Here is a 20,061-nt window from a genome sequence, read left to right on the forward strand (position 1 = left end):
ATTTTGTAATCTGTAATCAGGTTTCAGTGTGAGGTCTGCTTCAGAAGTTTCTCAGGCTTCATTTGGCCACTTGCAACAGATTTTTCAAACAATGCCATCAACAGAAAAGCATCAAAGGCAGTGTGAATGAATGCATATGTTTTAGCCATGGAAACTGTTTATCCAAAAGACTCATGGAAAATGGAGTACACAGCAGAGGTACAGACTCAGTACACACAGACTGGTGGAGAAAAACTCAACAAAAAGGAGGGGGATCGCTTTATATCACGTATCTTCTGCAGGTCTCTGAAGCTAAAAACCTACAAAAGCTGCAACTGATTTCAGGTGCTCAAGTAGGCAGGCCTGCACATGTAGGCCCTTCTTCCTATGATGAGTGTCTCTGAAAATTCAAAAATATCTCAAAATCAAGCCCTCCAAATCAGTTAAAAATGCATTGTGCATGTTGACAAATGAATTTTTTTCTTCCTTGTGTTTATCCTCTCACTCTATAGAGACAGGAATAAGTAATTGTTTATTCCCCTTTACAAAGTATACTGAATCCCACAACTGAAAAGTGTTTAAATAGTGAACAGTTTTATTAATAGTTATTATAAAGAGGAATCTACATAGATATTGATGAGTATTCACACATACTCAAAATTAAACCTATTTCATATCATGATGTTACATATCGCTCCTACAGCTTTTCCATGCACAATAGAGATTTGGTCTCACAATCTTTATGTTTTTAACTGAAGATGATGTAGTGGACATCAGTGTCCTTTGTTAGGCCAAAATTACATAAAGCCATTTTTCCTGTACAGGAACAGAGTGTACAGTTTCTGTAGCATGCCACACCAGACTGAGACAGAACATTCAAGGTGAAGACTAATGAAATCCTTGAAATATGCTCACATTTCCATACACCTGCACAATTTTAGAGCTGAGTTACATTTGGGGGATTTAGATAGCTTTGGATTTTTATTAATATTACTCACATCTGTCTTTTCCACTCTCTCCCCCAATAGTTTCACTTTCCCTGTGTCCCATCTTAGATTACAGCAACAAGGACCAGGCAATCATGAATGCTTTTCTGGAAAACTCCCCATCATGTCCTTAACTACTACAACAAGCTCAGTTACGTCTTCCGTGCAACACTTCAGAGAAGCACAAGACTACTGGTCTGGCTGAGTCCAGGTTTTTACAAATGACAACTCTGTATTATTCAAGTTTTACCTGTTCTTGATGAAGGCCGAATTGTAGGAACAGGTGCTGCTAAACCAGGAGGAGGGACTGGGGACCCAGGAGACCATCCCCGGTGACGTTTCTTTGGTGGTCCAGAACTGGACATTGATGCTGAGAACGAAAGCAAAAACTAATTCTAAACCCCATCCTCCCAAATGACCAGATTCCAGCCCACGTTTTCATTTCACATCAGTGTTGAGCTCGTATCGTGTCACAGAGGACCACAGGTTTACGCCTAGATTTATATGAAGCCAGACTGTGATGTGAAAAATGTTGCTAACTGTGTTAAAAAGTACAGTATTATCATTAAAGATCATGCCAAAACCCAAATGGATCTGTAAAGACTGAATTGTTGAAACAGATGGGAAGAAGAATAAAATCACCAATTTCAGGGTCAACAGCCAGTGCAGCTTAAAATAAAAGGTTTTTTTTACCTTGGTCTCCAGCTGCACAGCCAGGACTTGGAGATGTCGAGTGAGGCATTGGCCGAGAGACTGTAGAACTCAATACATTATTTCTTCCTCCATTAGCGTTTCCATTAGCAACATCAGTGGCACGCAGGGAAAGAGGAGCTGAGTATAATAAAATACAGAGTGTGTGGCTTGAGAAAATCTTCAAAACAAACAAACAAAATAATACAGCCACATGCAGACAAAAAAGAATAGGGCAAGACACATGACTGAAAGAAACATGCTCCAGGGAAAGCATGAAGTGTACTTGGCAGAGAATAATTTGGGCACAGGCTGCAAAATCCTAACCTTGATACAGGGTCTCCAGATTTCAGGGTGAGGATGATAGGTTGAAGAAGAATCCAAAAGAGACCCCACCAAAATAAACACGAAAATTACACACACACACACAAATTATTGGGAAGTTTGTGACACGTTATTTTAGACACTGAAAATGAAAAAAAAATGCACGTCATTAATTCAATTTGTAAAAATTTCTAAGCCATCTTGGAGCATCTATATATTTTCTCCCCAGTTGTCCATGTGCCATACACAGTAATTCACTACAGGGCTCTCATGTAAAGCCTTAGCAAAGGAGACTGGGCAGGGAAGACAGGGCAGTTTGCTGTAAAGAATACGTGGTCTGAGCATTACTGAGGCAAACCATGCTTAACTTTACTACCTCTGCCTAAGACAATCCTCCAGTCCCAGCAGGCCTGAACACCCTGGCAGGACACACTATATCCCGATCATGAAATGAAACTACAACAACAGAGGATCACAAGAAGTTATCCTCACACTCCTGAGATCTTTCTTATTCCTTTTCAGAGCCTGATTTTTGCAGAAAGAAAAAAAAAAAAAAAAAAAGGGCATCAACTGCATAGAGCAGACATGGAGCCCAGTGGGGACTACAGCTCCTTGCTGTTATCTGCCAGCTCCACAGGGTTTTAGCTCCCAGGACCATATTCCAGCAGCAACAGCAGGAGATGGTGCAGCAGTTTGCTGATACCAGCTGCACCATCTCCTGCTGAGATGTGGGTATTTGGCATAAAACAATGCAAAGTGGAACTCTCCAGCTGCATTCATCCAAATAAATTCAGGCACAAGATTCTCAGGTTGCCAATTAGCAAAATTTGAATAACATCACTTGCCCATTTTAAACTCCCCATTTTTACTCTGAGTCAACAATTTCGTATGGTCAGATATGGTGGACATGGGTCTGTTACAGAAGTGACTGAAATGGTGGGAAGTAATTTCAGTGCAAGATAAATTATCTTACACAAGTATGGAGGGGAAAGGATATTTTACACAAAGAGCTACTAATGATTCATCAGATACAACAGTAATATATACATATAACTACATATTGTATAAAATAGCAGAAATAATACATCACGTATAAAACTTAATGCTCATGTGCATATATAAACAAAATATTTTTTTTTTTTTTTCTTTTAGTGCATACTTCCCTGTAATAAGTGTTAGAATTTTTATTTCATTGCTTAAAGGACTAACCAGCCAAAGTAATAATCAGAATATCACAACAGACTACTAGCGAGGGATTTAGATGCCACAGTTGAGGGTTCTAATTTATTAAACACACAATACAGAAATAAATATTTAAAACAGCACAGATATTAAAACTCCTTTAAATGAGACTAAACTCCATTAAATGTATCTGGGGGAACTATATTGTTAAAAATGCAGAACAACACACAGCTCTCAGTTTCTAAGACAAATCAGAAATATGTGATATCTCGTGGTAACCTTGTGATATCAAGAGGTAACTTTTATGCTCTCCTAGATATCTTGGAAAGTATAAAGAGGGATACAACATGCACTTTCACCAGAATGTCCAATATGAAAGCCAAGGGATGGCTCAATTTGGGTACGGTAATGACCATGGAAAATTTCTGTGCGGAGGACTTCAAGAATATGAGTGTTTTGGAGAATGATAGTCAATGTTTCCTTTTCCTTTTTCCACCAAAAATATGAGTCCCTTATTTCTTGTCTGTTAAGCTAATAATTCCCTTGGCTCTCAGCTATCCTAGAGAGCAAAACCATACCTGCAGCAAACGCCTTTCCTACAAGCTGTACTGACAGAGCCAGAGGTTTCACAACATTCTTATTCCGGGATGAGTCTTGAGTTCCACTTAAGTTAACAGCAGAAGCTGATTTTGCTGGACTGAATACTGAAGAATCTGAGAAAATAAGTTGTTTAATTAAGTAATGATTAGAAATTATATATAAGTGCATATATAATTTGTATTATATACACATAAACAGTCATACACTTTTGTCTAAACTCCTCTCTGCCTATAATGAAAACAATTTTTTACACTCCTAAGAAGTCACCACATATCAGTATCTTTTAGGAGTTGTAATAAACATTTAACTGGGCGTTGCTATAGAATCGTATAAGCTACTGAACCCATGATTTATCTTTTCCACGGTATTTTGCATTCACATACACTCAAAAAATATTTTAACTGCAGAAAGAGCCATCTCATTGCTCCTCAAAATATCCCCATGGGATAGGCAAGTAAACACAGTTATCCCATGTTACAGATGAGAAGACTACGGTGAAGAGCTAACATGACGTGCTCCCAGCAAGCACAGGGAATAAATTGCCTAAAAAGGTTGTAGAATCTCCATCATCTGAGATTTTCAAGGACAAGTTATTGAACCTTTGTCAGACACAGCTGAGCTTGGTTTAAGGTAGAAAAAAAAAAGGAAATACATAACATCCTTAAAGCACTATTGTCTATAAGGCTACAAAAAGTGTATGTCCATTTATAAGTCAGGGTAAGAAATGAAGGGTACCTGAGCCCAAACTCTTTGCATGAATTAACAAACAGCAACTCCTTACAGCACTTTACTAAGGCTGAAAAATATAAATCTTATTTTACATATGGATAAACTGAAGAACAAACAAATTCTAATACTTGCCCAGTATGAAACTGTAAATCAGAACTGATTCCAAACCTCTCAGCTTGTAGGTTCCTACTTTAGCATCAGGCATTTAACGTCTAATTTACTTCAAGAAAAATTTGACATTTGGATGCTGACACCCTGACAAATCCAAATTCTTATAACCAGAGTGAAAGAGTATTAACTTAGCATCTGCCCAGAAAGTAGTTTGAAACAAGCAGGCAAAGTAGGCTAAGTTCACTTACAGACGTCTTAGTAACCAGGTAAAGAAAACAGAAGGCAAAGACCAACTTGATCTGCCAAATACATTCACCCTCAGGCCACACACCATGTGGCAAAGGAGGGTGGAGGGGAAAGTCTGTTTTGCCAGACAGAGTAACTGAGATGGGGAATAAACACAGAAGCCTCTGCTGCTGCTGCTCCATCAGAAAATCTTGTCCACGTTCACAGGAAATATGCTGAATGGCTAACAAAATAGTCCACCAGGTCAGGGGCTTTGGAGGAAAATGCTGGTATGACGTAGCAAATATGTAGTGTTAAAGCTTTCCTCAAAGTAAACTGTCCAGAAGCTTTGGGTCTTTTTTTTCCTTTCTAGTTTCAATACATTTTCTTGAAATTTTGTCTGTGAATGCAGATGTGGCTGGTATGTGTTTAAACATCACACTGATACCTAAGCAGAACTTGTAGTACATCCAGTTATCGAAACTGTTCATCTTTCTGCTGTAAAACGCTGTTTCTAGTTGTTTAACACAAGCAACTTTCAACACCTGAATTTGTTCTCACTGTCGTGTGCCTGCCTAAAACTGAAATTTTGATACTCTTCAAGGTTTCAGCCAAGTTTTCAGCCAATCACCTCTCCTTTGCAATGGAGCTGTATCTTCCCACACCATTTTGAAACGGGGATCTGACACCTGACTGCAATACCATGGCCACACCGTACTGTCAACTTTAACTATGATATTTCAAAATTCTCTTGTGCTCTAAGTTACCATTTAATGCAGTACTCTCAGTGTGCCCATAACCGTCTACTTACAGGTATTTCTAGAACTTAGAGACTGAACAAGGGCAGAAAACAGAAATATTTACACAACTTCAAAAGGAGTATGAACTGACAATAAACTGAAAACAATTTCAGAAAGCAACTTGCTACTAAGTAGTCCTGTTTTACAACAGCCAGTAATTCACCTAAAAGTACAAACAGCTATGCAGAGCCTAGGACAAAAAAAGTCAGACCTCCATCATAGGTGACACATGTCAGAATTCACGCCACTGAAAAAAGGTGTTCTCCCCCGTTCTCCCGGTCACAGGGGATTAATATGTATGTATGTATGTGGCATTATCTTCACTAGAAGATAACAGTAAAAGGAGATGAAAAGGTTTTGACAACCATGACCTAAGAGTACAAACAGTGACACACAGAAACACCAAGCAGACTGAAAATTGCAGTGAGTGATAAGGAGAAAACAGTATATAAAAGGTGTATCTATTAACTTGGCAGGTACAATAGAAGACAAAGCTGTGTAAATATTGGATCACTTGTTGTTTCAAATGAATAGGTTCTCATGCATCTGCACAGTTCTCATGCCATGATCTGGAAGCTAAGGGATCATGCAATGAAATGTAGATGTGTTTAAACAACACTCATTTAATTTTAACGAAAGCCTAAAGTGTATAGCTTCCTAAAGAGAGACAGGGGTGACCATCTGGTGAAAGTATCTCTGAACATACTCATCAGTGATTACAATTTTGTAAGAATGCGTATGTTCAGCTTTTGTTTGTTGTTCCTTTATAATGTAATTTGTAAGTGGAGAAAGTATTTTAACAGTCTTGGGTTTATATCTGCATTTCATACTCCTCTAGAGAAACAGATATTCTGGTACATACATATCAACCAATTACAACAGAAAGTTTTCTCTTGTTTTTAATTTTTCAAGTAATAGCACAGACAGACACAAAAACACAACGGCATACATGAAGTTGCAATAAAGCAATGAGAAAAAAAGCTCAAAGAAAAGCCCCTTGGCTATTTGCAATAAATAAATAGATAAATGGAATTAAGATACTGCTTCTTTGTCAGCCAATTCTATTTGATTTTTATAATTTCTCCTTGTTTAATTATGTCATTAATAGCTTTCTAGAACAGTTTTGAGATGCGTATTAGCTCACATAACACAAAACCACTCTATGTGTAAGGGGAAACTGCTATTCTAACTACACCCTTCTGTGAAATAAAATTTAAATGAATAAATAAATAAATAACCAAGCAAATAAGTAAAAGTTGCCGCCCTCATCCCAAAAGGAGATTATTTTCCTTTTCAAGGCAAATAGCCTAGTCTGTATATTAAGCAAACACCTACCTATAAATGTGTAATTGAATTTTTTTGAGATCCACAAAAAATAAAATGAAACAAACCCAAGGAGACACAGAATCAAATAAATTAATCAGAAGATCTTTTAATATTTGTTAATCGACTATTCTTATGAGGACTAAACTAACCTTGAGCCTCACCTGGGTCTTAATCTTTCACAAAGCAAATTTTGAAAGGCATCCTCCCCACTATAATCTATACATGGCTTGAGGTAAATACCCAGTTGTTTACTGCATCCCTGAACCACCAATATCTGAGGTAACTTACCACCCCCAATGGTTATCTTTATAGCACTTTCAGCTCCTACCTGTCTGAGTGAACCCTGATTTGTATCCATTAGCTGATCCACCCTCTGGGGTCGTGGACGGTGACACCGAAGAATTTGGTTTAGCGGAGAGGCTAGCAGCAGATGATTGCCTGCTTCTACATTCTGCAAACGAAGCAGCTACAGTACATATTAACAAGGCCTGCCTTCCAGGAGGAAAGTTCAGCAACACGGTGGTGAAAGGTGACAAAATGTTAAAAGCATACATACAGCACGTACAACAAACAGCGGCAAATGGCAGCATTCAACAAAAATATGGCTCTCTCGGTTTAGTCAACTTTGTCTTCTAATGAAGAAAAACTCCCTGGGGGCCACTCAGAGGGCCAGGCAAATACAGACCAGATGCTGCAAAATGGCAAAAGCCCTCAGTTCGCAGCTTCCAAGAGATTCGAAGGTATTGGACATATCCCAGGAAACACTCAGCGACTTCTGTGCCACAACCTTTATACAAACCGTCATATGTTGCCCTTTAAAAGGAGGAATTGTGCTGAAACTCAGATTCTTAGTATGCCTCCAAAAAACCTTCAGTGAGATCTCAGCGCTGGGAGTGTCTGTCTGGATGAAAACTGAGTTGAGGGAGAAGAAAGTCACCTTAAAAATCACACAATCTATTTTTAAAACTGAGAACTAATCGGGTTTAGTTTAAAGAGAACGGGGTGCTTCAAAGTATTTCCCTTCTAAGACGACCTTTAATGTAAGTAAAGGGTGAAGGTTTACCAGTTGAATGGTAGCAATATGGGGATAGAGCCTATCAAAATAAGGCCCATGAGGTCGATTCTTGGTTGATTTTCTAAACTTTCATGGGTGCTCAAAATACTTGCAATCAGCATGTAACCAGTGTCCCCAGTGACCCCAGTATCTGCCTCCTCCACATGTGTCTTACTCCTGACAACATTTATCAGGACACAAACCAACACCAACTGCATAAGCATCAGGGAGGGGTTACAGAAAAAAGGATTTCAAAAGTAAAATTATGTTTCCTTTTTCTGTATTTGGAAGTCCACTACCAAATTAAATCTTCCTGTAGTTTTTGTGAAAAATGCTGCTGAAAAATAAACGCACTCTAAAGCAGTAGGTAATTATACTTGTAACTGAGAAAAGCAGCTGAAGCCAGGATCCCTTTGAACCACTAACTGATACAATACTATAATCACTCATACAGCTCAGTGATAACCATCTCTTTCTGGTGTCATGCTGCTATTCACATGAGGATGTGACTCCTCAGATGTGTGTCAGTCCTCCTGTGGAGCTTCTCCTCTCCTCACATCATCCTTTTAGGAACAACAGGCACCAGATTGAACTGTCTTTACTGAGTGAGACCACAGCTGAGGAAGACAGTTGGTCTGCATATACACCAGCTTAGTAGACAGAAAGTAGGTAAACCATTCTCTCCTTGAGCCGTTGCAAGGCTCTAACTCCAAAAACCTGTATCCTCCAATAACAGACCCCATTGCTACCTTGCCTTGGGGTCACAAATGTAATCTCTTTAGCTCATAACAGTATTGCACAGGCTGTCCTGCAGAGGGTAAGCCCAAGTGTAAAACACACCATAGACGGCAAGAGTATGCAAGATTTCTCCTCTTTCCCTGAGATCAGTGACCCGAGCTTTCTTAATCTTATGGCATGTTAGCTATCCTCAGGCATTAGACAGATTGAATTGCACCTGCTAAGATGAATATCAGTGGAAAGCCAATGTTGGAGCCCTAGCTGTGAGTCATTTTGCTTCAGGCACAGAAAAGAATCAGCAGACTGAGCAACCTTATTTCTTCTACCAAGATGGCTGCACATCCTAGGAAGGGCAAATTTAGGGCTCCCACTGAAAGTATGGGGAGATGGAGGAAAACCATTTATGATCGTATGGTTGCTATTAAGACTTAAATAAACCTATTTGGCAAAATCCTAACTTAATTGAAATCAGTGGGAATTTTTCCTTTAAGCGGTAAAGAAAGTCACGTTCTACGGTTCTTTTTGAATGTATACATTTTCAATAGCAACTTTCAATTTTTCATTCCACATCACACTAATATAATAAAAGACCCCTTCAGTGAATGGGCACCTTTATTACCTTTCCAGCAAATAAGGGGTCCCTTTGACAGTACACCTTGGGAGCTTCTTACTAGGTAGTACTTTAAGTGCTTCTGCTTCTTTGGCTGAGTGGTTAATTTCAGGTTGATATGATTGGAAAACTCTGTGAAGTACCGAAATCCTCTTTCTCCACAGCCTATACAATTCCCAGAAAACCCTGGAAGAATGAAGCAGAAGTACACATACAGATTAAATGACTTTTACTATCTGCTAGGAATAAGGCCATTTTAACCTACCTGCACACACCTCAGAGCGACTGGAGGCCTCCATCCAGACAGCTTCTGTAGATGCTCCACACAGTACACGCATGACAGGAGGCAGCCTACCACCAATTTTCCACTCTACATAGTGCAGAGAGAAATAACTACTTGGCAGGCAGAGAGCTATGATGCCAGGCTAGGAAATTTCCATAGGAAAAAAAATATTCCGTTTCTTCTACATTAAAACCCCATGTGTTTCAAGCTGCATGCATCTCTGTTTCAAAACAGTGGCTAATCCATAGTAGCCACTGCAAATTCATGTGACTAAAATTAACTTAATATCTAATAAATTTTCTCTGAGATTCCATACACAAAGCATTTTCCAAGTACGTTGGATCTTACAAATTATTAAAGTGCTAAAACCAATCATTTGATGTCAAGGTTTTCACGGCAGAAGTTAGGAGTGCTTCAGAATGTTTTAAAAACCTATAACCTCTCAGGAAAGTAACAGATTTATGAACAAAGGCAGAAGACTGCTTTTCTGCAATGGTTTCACAGAAGGGTCTGGAGGACATGGTCCAGACTGACGATTATAAGCACCCTTGATTTCCACTACCATTCACAACTATGCTAACGGGAATGTTGCATATAGATGGTACTGGTCTAACACCTCCTAGAACAAAGCACAGGGCATGTCCTGAAATTGGCCTGCCTTAAAATCCTTGTTGTTTGAATAAGCCCTCTATTATCTAATGCTGAACAATCAAACTCTGGCTTACTTTCCACTCCACTCATCTCTGAATCGCTTTCAACCCTTAATGAAGAAATATTTTGTGTTCCTTCTGGAACGTCAGTAATGATTTATAATAGTGCTGGGCAGAATAATACCTACTAAAAATGCTTTGGTTTTGTTTTCTTCCATTTACTAATCAGTTCAAGATCTGTAACAAAACCAATTTTTCATTCTCACTATTACCATTATTTTCCACAATGCCAAGCACCTTAGAGAACATTGGTTCCTAAACTCACCTGTCAGCCAAATTCATCGTTTTATCAAGAAGATGTTCAATTTTTTTTGGACAAAATGCATTTTCCATAAAACTCTTATTAATTAGGCCATCGTTTTTAGCCTTACTGTGCCTCATTATCATCTTTTACCATCACGTTGCTGAGGATGCCAAGAAGTAGATTTCTTCATCCTGTTTCTCCTGGGACTGAATCGGTCCTTCCCTTCTCCCTTTTAACCCATAGGAACTATTGATGCATCTCCACAGTTGTCAGAAAGAGTCATCAGGGTGCCACAGAGCTACCGAGTCAATTCTTTGCTCATAGGTGCCAGTTACACAGGCCTAGAGGCATTTAAACATGTGACATCAGCAATGCCAGAGCAGAGATGTGAGTCACTAGGCTCACTATCAAATGATACCAGAGATGATAGATGGATATAAGGGCAGGGGGGAGGATGATTTGCCAACAAAGACAAGTAGTACCACATTTTATCAGACTAAACACCATCTGTCTGTCTATCAGATAGTTCTTACTGATCAAGTCTTGACGCTTCCCCTGCCCAATGGGGGAGAAGCTCCTCTGAGGATGTCAGTATACACCAGAATCCACATCCTCAGCTGTATCCAGCAAGGCCACATCACACCACACCTCCTATCTAACTCAGGCCAGTAGGATTTCTGCCTTAGGTCCAAAGGCTTACAGCATATAGTAGCATATTAAACAGGTTTAAGGGAGAAATAACATTAAAGGACATAAGTACAAAAGTGAGGTGTTTTCAATAGTTATGCAAAATATTGCCGGTCTGGACCAGAATTTGAGCAGTGTGGCTAAATCAGGGTATTTATGCTTTCTTGCAATTTCTTCCCTGTTAAAGCTCTTTCTCAATATTATTCTAGGCAGCACAATGACTAGAGGCAGAAATGAGAGAGTAAATTCTAAACAGGCTAAAGGAGCCAAAATACATTAAATCACTTTTACTAGCCTGTTAAAATGTGTACCAGTTGTGAGGCAGGCAGGAAATCTAGGTGCACATACACCTGTCTTCAATCACCAAGAAGCACTCTTGTATTAAATTTTTAAAGCTCGTAAATGTAACCAATTATGACATACATGTGTTTTTTTTTTCCCTATGTATTAAGTTTTGAGACGCAAACTGCCCTCAGAGCACCTATTGAGAACAATGTTCCTAGTGAAGCCAAGGGCAGAATTTGTCCCTTAATCCACAGAAAAATAGATAGCTCATCTTCAACAGCTGCATGAACATATTTCTTCTTAAATGAAAATGCTGTAAGCATCAGTAGAGATAAGAGTATGTGGATAGCTCATATTTTGAATACCAGGGCTACAATTGACTTTTGCCCACACAGAAATCACCAGGCTTCAATTGTAGTTAATTGTGGAATCAGGGACTTATTTTAAAATGGGCTTTTAAGGCAGGTTCAGCTATAGATTAAATTTAATAAAAACAAGCCTCTCCTCAACATATTTCTAATATAAGGTCATTAGCTGAAATTACTTTAGATCATTTTTAACCGACCTTTTTCTCTGAATTATTATGGCACAATTTTAAAAAAAAAAAATCTCTTACCTAAAAGTGCATTTTTTCCATGATCATCTGGCAAAAACCGCTTGTCAACAGCGCAGACTAGAATGTGCTCAGGAAGGTTGGGAGATTTGGCTCCTACTAACAGGAAGCCTGCTGGGATATCAATTTGCTCCATGCACAGAGATACTAACCGTAAATCCTTGCCTGCTTGACAAAAACCTAAAAAACAAACCAAAACAAATTATAAACCTTCAAAACATTTTGTTTAATTTTCTTCTTTTTATCAGTTAAAAAAGCAAGTAAGGCTTCAGAACTTGATGCTCTAACTGGGGTTTTAATATATCTTTTCCAAGGGAAATAGAGGAAATGGAGATAGCATCTCATCAGATCCACTAGCTTAGGGTTTCAGAGACAATAGATAAACATTATATTAAAGACAACCTGAACACATTCAGGCAGAGAAGAGACTTAAGTCTCTAAAGACTAGATATCAAATGGCTCAGAAACTCAATTTTTAAAAACATTAAAAATAAGACCGTAAGTTTGCGATTTTATAATGGAAAACAGCTCTTAAAACATGCCTAACTATTTTTTCTTTGCCAAATCTTAGTTTACAGTCTTTTTGAGGGAAACAGTTTTGGTTTTATTGCTTGTAACAGGATGGCAAGATCTTGCCCACCCCGTCCCACTGCAGGGGTAAAATGTCGGAAAGAGCCTTGGTGCTGTGTAAGCACCACTCAGCAGTAGCCACACCAGTGTGCTATCAACACCCTGCCAGCTCCCAACATAAAACACAGCACCATGAGGGCTGCTATAGGGGAAAAACAATTCCAGCTCAGCCAGACCCAGTACATATGTAAACATTTCTAAGTAATACAAAGGAATGATAAAAACTGATGACTGAAGTTTAGTACTGACTACTAAAGGAAAAGTATTTTAAAATCTAATTTTTTATCTTGTCTATACATTCCGGAAATTTCAGCAATTAAAAGATTAATTTACTGTTCTTGGAGATGTACACCATGTTTTCTGCCAGTCTCCAAATGAGTCTCATGAAGTCTCAATGGACTGCATGACTTCAAGTCTCCCATTAATTCCCCCCCCAAATACACATATGGACACAAAAATAAGAACATAACATTGGTTCTTGTGCTACTGGTCAACGTAGGGTTAAAGTCAGTGGCAAAAGTGGGCAATACTGTGGACTGGAGTGAGCTTTGCTGTTCCACATCCTGCAGTGAGCAGGTGGCAAGCTGGGACACACAAAAAAGCCTGGCAGGGCAGCCCAGAGCTGTGGCGGGGCACCACAATGGATCGCCAGGGAGCTTGGGACTTGGGGTGAGCTTGGTAGCCATGCACTAAGCAGCCACAGTGGCAATTTTCAAAAGGTTGGATGGGACAGTTTAGAGCAATTATGGGACCTATGGACATCCAGCTGTTCCAATCTTTTGCTCAGACCAAAGCCTAACAACACCATTCAAAGATTCTTCCATTAGCGTCAACACTGGACTCGCAGGGATCAAAATCATCCATCACTTTTTTGAGTAATTTCTACTTTCAAACAAGGAAACAACAGGTGTGAGAGAAAGCAACAGTCACGTGGCTTCCTTCACAGGAAAGGGTACGGTCACGCTGGGCTTTCTTATTTCCCCTAGGCAGAAGTCAATGAAAGTGCTACCAAGTTTTATGAAGAACCAGACTTTCACGTTGCATTTCCCTCCAATTCTCACTTCTCCAGCTGCAAGATCAGTGCTACAGTCTGGCCTCACACATCTCCCAGCAGCAGCCGGTAGAAATCCCCACTGCTGGGAAAAAACCCTGTTTCAGGATATCCAAAGACATTGTAAGTTCGTCCACTGATCATCTGCCTTCTGCTATAACCAAAGAAATACCATAACATAGGCAATACATGCACATAGCTGCATGAATCAATATTTCAAAATTAAGAAAATCATAATCACCATCATTATTAAAAACAAATATATCAAATCAGATTTGAAATTACTCTATCTATTAAGACTTCAGCTATTAATGTATATTACATTTAATTTAAAATATTATTCAAGTAGGCCATAGATGTTATAGAAATTGTAACGAAAAAATCAAAGCACTGGAGAAAGACAATGACTAAGCATCTGGAAACACAATGTGATCACAGCTTAACCAAGAGCACCTCAACCATTATTTATATGTGTCTGCACTCTTACCTACTGGGCTAAACCCCTCTGTTTAAAGCTCCAGCAAATATGGTGAAAGTTAATGGGCTTTGTTTTTATCTCAAAACTGTACCAGGCAAAGAGCATGTGCAAAGTGGAATGCACAGAATCAGCCAGTATGAACTTCCTGGCAAGCAGCAGCTTGCTGAAAACAGGGTCTGATACAGGTTCAGTCTTGTGCCTACACCCACAATCTGCTGAACCAGTTCTTGGATGAATAGTTTCTTCAATTATTCTGTCAGCTCAGTTCCAGCAGCAACTCATTTGAGCTGAAAGCTGGCTTGAATTTGCCCCTCACATACACCTTCTTGCAGCCAGTGAATTAAAACGAAGTGCCCAAAGTTTTTATTTACAAATCAGTGGATTATAACAATAACTTACCAATAAGAGTTTAGGTATGTTTTAGGGGGAAAACATTAAAACCACATATTTAAAGCAAAATTTATTGTTTTCTGACCGGATGTAGTTTGATTTTGGTATGTTAAACTCTTTTTAAGGTGTATTGCTTAGAAATATGTTGATCTTAATCAAATAGAAGGTTAGGTACCAGGCTAAGTACTTATCTAGAATCTACACTTTTCAATATAATTTGGAAATAAACAGCTACAGATAAATCCAGGAACAAAACTCCCTTACATTCAAAACAGAATTTGCTTATTCAAATATTTATGCCATTCGGGTATTATGTCTAGAATTTTCAAAACTGGCCTTAACTATTTAGGCATTCAGTGAAATGCAAGTAGCTGACATCCTTAGAAAATATCACTCTATGACTAGATTTAAAATAGAAAAAATTATCCACTGTTGACAATGTTGGCAAACAGGAAATTTGTAGATAAGGATTATGGAACAGCAAGTGCAGTAAGATTTCAAGACAGATTTAAACCTGTGCTTTTACACAATTGCTCTTTAGCCTTGTCTTTACCTAAAAATTTTCAGGGAAATGCCCAGAAGCACAAATGACAACCAGTAAGAGGTTTTTGAATGAATTGTTAGCAATAGCAACAGTAGGACACCAAAGAAAACAATGTTGACAACCAAAATCCTGCTAACAGTTATGTTTCAATATAGACTTGCTTTCAGAAAGAGCACACAGCATTGAGAGGGCTGAATATTGTACGATAAACTTAGAGCCTCTTTGGATACTCGAGGGATTTGATGTCCCAGTGAGGTGAAGCAATGCTCCAGCACTCCACAACACCCGAGATGAAAGCAAGGACTCAGCTATTACCCAGGCTAGGTGCAAAACAACTTCAGCTACACTTCTGAGCAGCTGCACATCACTGTTCTGCATGAGTCCCTAAGGAGAAGGTGCAGGAAACCCCTAAGAAATCCTCTACAACATCACAACTTCTTTATAAGCATTACGCGGTAACATCTTAGCAGTACCCAGAGACAAACTGATGTATCTCAGTCTGCTCTCATGGGCAACAGCAGCCTCTTACCTGAGAGACTGTTGATCTGAATATATTTAATATTTCCCACCATCTAGGATATGTAGGACTGTACTGTAGAAATGCTGCATCCTGCCTAATCTGCAAACAATACCTAAGATTTACCCCCTGTATTGTCTCTTACTCCACCCAAAGTGCTCTCAGATCCCTTCTACATTCCCCTTCTTCCTCCTTGCACAATCTCCTCTGGCATCCTCCTCTGTTTTGGTTGGGGACATCTCTGGATCAGAGGTATGCATGTGTAGACTGGCTGGCAGGCACATGCCTCTGTAATGTTCAGGCTATGTAAGAGGAGAGCTGTAATTACTTTTCTGCCCCAGGGGACATTAGTTTGGGGACACTGATGCTCCTGATTGCCATCTTGATCCTCATCCAACCAGCTCCTGAACTTCACAAATATTGCTGAAATTCAGTACCTTTATGATCTGCCAGAAGTGGCAGAAAGCAGCTACCAGCTTTCTGACAGAAGGGCAGCAGAGCTCACAAGCAACTGCCAAAACCTCCTTTTCTGAGGGATCGAGACAAGTAACAGGGCTGATGCTAGAATGCTTCCTCTGGCTCCCTTTCGGCGGAGGGGACCGGGATCCCAATGGGCAAGCAGCAAGAAGGGGCAGCACAGACAGACCCCTCAGAGCCTCCGGGGGCTCTTCTCTTGCTTAGCTAACAGCTGCAACAGGAGAGCCAGGGAGGGCTGCGGAGCTTGGCCGGGTGCAGCTGGGGCTCACTTCCACCAGCAGATATGGAGAGAACACAAATTCTGTGCACTAAAAGTCTTGAATTTTCCTTCAAGGACATGCAGATGTTATACTTAAGCACCCTGCACTATTCTTCTTTCCCTTTGCTTTGGGGGCTGCAAATCACTCTTCTAGTTTTAAGTTGCTTTTTCAAATCGAATGAGAAAATTCCACCCAAGAAACACTGATTTGGAAGCAAGTAACTGATTGTGGGGAGAGGAAGCAGGGATTAACCCCCGTCTCTGCTACATTGTCTTTTTCTAGCTAGGAAGCAACACAGGGACCCCAACCTTACTTTCTTTTCTGTTTTGCATGATTTTGCATTGATATTTAATTATCTGTTAGAGATAACTGTTTCCATATTAGGAAGGACAAGACATGATGTCTCTGTACAAGGAAAACTTGTGCTGCCCGTGTTTAAGATTTAGGACATGCAAAGTTCATTTACATTTCATAGTTATTCCTTTATAATTGAGTTTGGCACCTAAACATCTATGTCAAGCAGCGCTAACACATGTGACACTTAAGAAGAACGAACGGCAGTGTCACATGTACCTTTTATGGACATCTAAGTCTGAAGAGAAGAAAACCCATGAGCCACCCAAACAAATCAGCTTCTTTCTGACATTTTTTATCAACATGTAATTATAAAAAGTAAAAGCACAAAGCTGAGCTGTTCCATTAAAAAAAAAAAAATCTTCCCACAGGATCTTAGCTTTGTTTTAAATAAAGAACAGACATTTATATTCTGATTAGAGATTTGCAAATACCAAGAGCAGTCACAAAAAAGAATAATGAATAGTTTTTACAGACATTATCTGCATTTCTTTGAAAGAAAATTCATTAGTTTTTGCTTCTGAGAAGCACATTTGCATTTTCCATCATCACTTCATTTAAATTAATGCTGTCCCATCTTCCTGAAAATGAAAATGTATCCCCACAACTGTCAACACCTAGAAGTGCTGGAATCTTCTTAAAAATTAAATTTGTACATATTTTCCCTTTCCCCACCAGTAAGAAGAAGCAGTTTCAATGCAGGGCACCAGCCCCTTGTTGTACTGCAATAAATGGGTATTTGCATAAGGAATTAGATTCCAAGAATTACATATGAATTACGGCTCACTGTCACTTGCAATTGTAACTTCACAGTACCTGATCAGGTGTTAAGTACCTGCTTGCCTAATTGCTTCTGAAACTACCTTGGCCCTTCTTTAAGCATCAGGTAAATTGAGGATTTACTAACAAAAGAAAGGTGCTACTATTGTGTTTCCCACAGCTTGCTTAAAATGCTATTCCACAAATTAGAAACAGCCTCTTCTAAAGCTACAGCAAACAAGTGGTTCAGAACAACTTCTTGTATTATTCCGTTGCATATTGGAGGTACCTGTATGAAAATGAGTAAGTCTTTTTCTTGAAACCTTATTTTCATGGAAGGTGTAAGTTAGTTACAAAAGTTTGTGTTGAGCAAGGAAAAAAAAAAAAAAAAAAAGCCCCTGAAAATAAGGAAATCCCTTTTATGACTATTAGTAAGGATCAATAGCAAATGCAGTTGCTCTTTCCAATGGCCCAACAGGAGAGTTGAGGAATCCAATACTATGGCCAGCTGACAAGGAACCTCCAACAAACTGTCACTTGAGAGGCACGTTTTTTAAACGAATGAATAAAGGCAATAAGATTACTTTCTGCACCCATGTGAGTGATAACTCAGCCATCTGAATAAAAGAACAAGTCACCACAGAAAATAATATGAAGATTATGGCATACTATCCCGAATTCAGGAAAAGCAAACAACACAAATACCTTAAAAAGGAAAAAGGTTTCACCCCATCTGTGCAAAAAGGTGGGAGACAGGTTTTACAGCAAGTGGAGCTATGAACTGCAGGTTCTAGTACCAATATTTTGCTCTTGGATAAGCAATTAAATCATGCCTAGTTTAAAGCATCCAAACAGAGTGACTTCAATTAGTCTATCGGTACTCTTTAACATTTTCCTAATGTTATTTATCTTTGTAATTAAAGAACTAAGATAAGAGATGTAAACAATGGTAGCAATCCTGGAAGGGCATATTCATGAGATGAAACATGAGCTATCAGATTAATATCTTGCTGAGATATGGTCTACAGCATGAATACTTGGGAACCTTGGTTTTAAACACATAAAACTGCCCTAACAGATCATGAGCAGTATTTAAAAAAACATACTTTCTTTTCCTTTTCTAGATACAAAAACACTGCTTTCTTAAATCAGCTCCTTGAAAACAACACTGAAGAGCGAGACAGATTTTGTAAATTCAGAATGGTAAACTTGACAAAGACTAATGAACAATCCTAAAATTCTGCAGATGTAACACAAGAAACTTACTTCTAGAGAGCTTTGATCATAAGAGACTTATAGATAAAAATCAAAACACAGAACTGCCCCTGGAAGGTCATCTTTTCCCAGGACATACTAAAAAGCATAATAGTACATATATACATGCACATATAGTTACATATATTATGTAACTACAGCATAACTAGGCATAACCTTGTGACGTGTAGCCACAGCATTGCAGTTGAGTGCTTGAGGCTGAGCACCTCCTTGCAGTGCACACTGGGAAGAGCAATCTGATGAAGCAATCCCGAGCAGAAGCAGCAAACGCACTGGCGAACATGGAGCAGTTTGCACGTGAATGGAAGGTCACCTCTCAAACAAAGACATAGACATTTATCCGGAAGCTCACAACTATAATAACATTTTCAACTGGATGTGCAAGTGCAACCAGGGATCACCAGAATGTGAGTGAGATTGAGAAATATCTCTTGATGTCATATAAAAAAACTCTTTCACAATCAAATGCATGGTGGCCTTGGAGCCAGATAAGGTTTTCAGTCCTACTCGTGCTACCAAGCAAGCTGGTCCAGAACTGTGTCACCAATAGTTAAAGAACCCTAAACCTTTAACCTCAATGTATTCACAATCATTTTAAGCATCCATGACACTTCAACAGGGCCCTGCTGGCATGACCAGCTCTTCTCTCTCCTCCATCCTTAGTGTTCTATCCTTGATATATTTACAAGGTGTAAGCATACGCCATCTCAGCCTTTTCCCTGGTACGTAAAGAGCCTTGTTAGACAGAGTTCCTTCCTCTTACCATCCTGTTGGATGTTCTCTGCATCCTGCCCAGTTTAATTTATATTTCTTTAACAGAAGTGCTCAGAACTGCTCATGTTCTTCACAGGACATTTTGCAGTCTTCATTGATACTTGTCTCAACTAAGAAGACCTTCCTAAGAATACATCATTTTATACATTCTCCTTCTCTCCTCCTACCAGTTTACAAGCCTCTAAAGGACAGCAAACATTTCTGTGTGAATAAAAAATTCTCCCAACAATATTCCTCAGCTTTCCATAGTAGCCAGCCTTTTTATTTTTTGTGGAACAGGGGACTGACTGGTGGTACACTGTTATGGAGGGTAAACATCCTTATGTAAGCTGCATTTGGATGGGGCAAAGGCAAAAATGTCAAAATCTGCCACTAA

At 39.1% G+C, this 20,061-nt stretch overlaps 1 protein-coding gene across 9 annotated transcripts in view; it reads right to left on the reverse strand.

Moving 5' to 3' along the window:
• GREB1L (GREB1 like retinoic acid receptor coactivator) overlaps positions 1-20,061 on the reverse strand; it is a 144,872-nt gene that overhangs the window by 44,131 nt on the left and 80,680 nt on the right. For 5 of the 9 annotated variants that reach the window (XM_074899107.1, XM_074899113.1, XM_074899106.1 and 2 more), the window contains 6 exons: positions 12,180-12,356; positions 9,364-9,540; positions 7,281-7,418; positions 3,740-3,874; positions 1,659-1,796; positions 1,216-1,335 (listed from right to left, as the gene is read on the reverse strand). In XM_074899107.1, the coding sequence (XP_074755208.1) occupies positions 1,216-1,335; positions 1,659-1,796; positions 3,740-3,874; positions 7,281-7,418; positions 9,364-9,540; positions 12,180-12,356 (885 nt within the window). The remainder of the gene's footprint in view (positions 1-1,215; positions 1,336-1,658; positions 1,797-3,739; positions 3,875-7,280; positions 7,419-9,363; positions 9,541-12,179; positions 12,357-20,061) is intronic. The other 4 variants (XM_074899111.1, XM_074899110.1, XM_074899109.1 and 1 more) reach the window with 2 other exon arrangements.

This window comes from Athene noctua, chromosome 2 (genome assembly GCF_965140245.1).
Source record: "Athene noctua chromosome 2, bAthNoc1.hap1.1, whole genome shotgun sequence".
Taxonomy (NCBI): domain Eukaryota; kingdom Metazoa; phylum Chordata; class Aves; order Strigiformes; family Strigidae; genus Athene; species Athene noctua.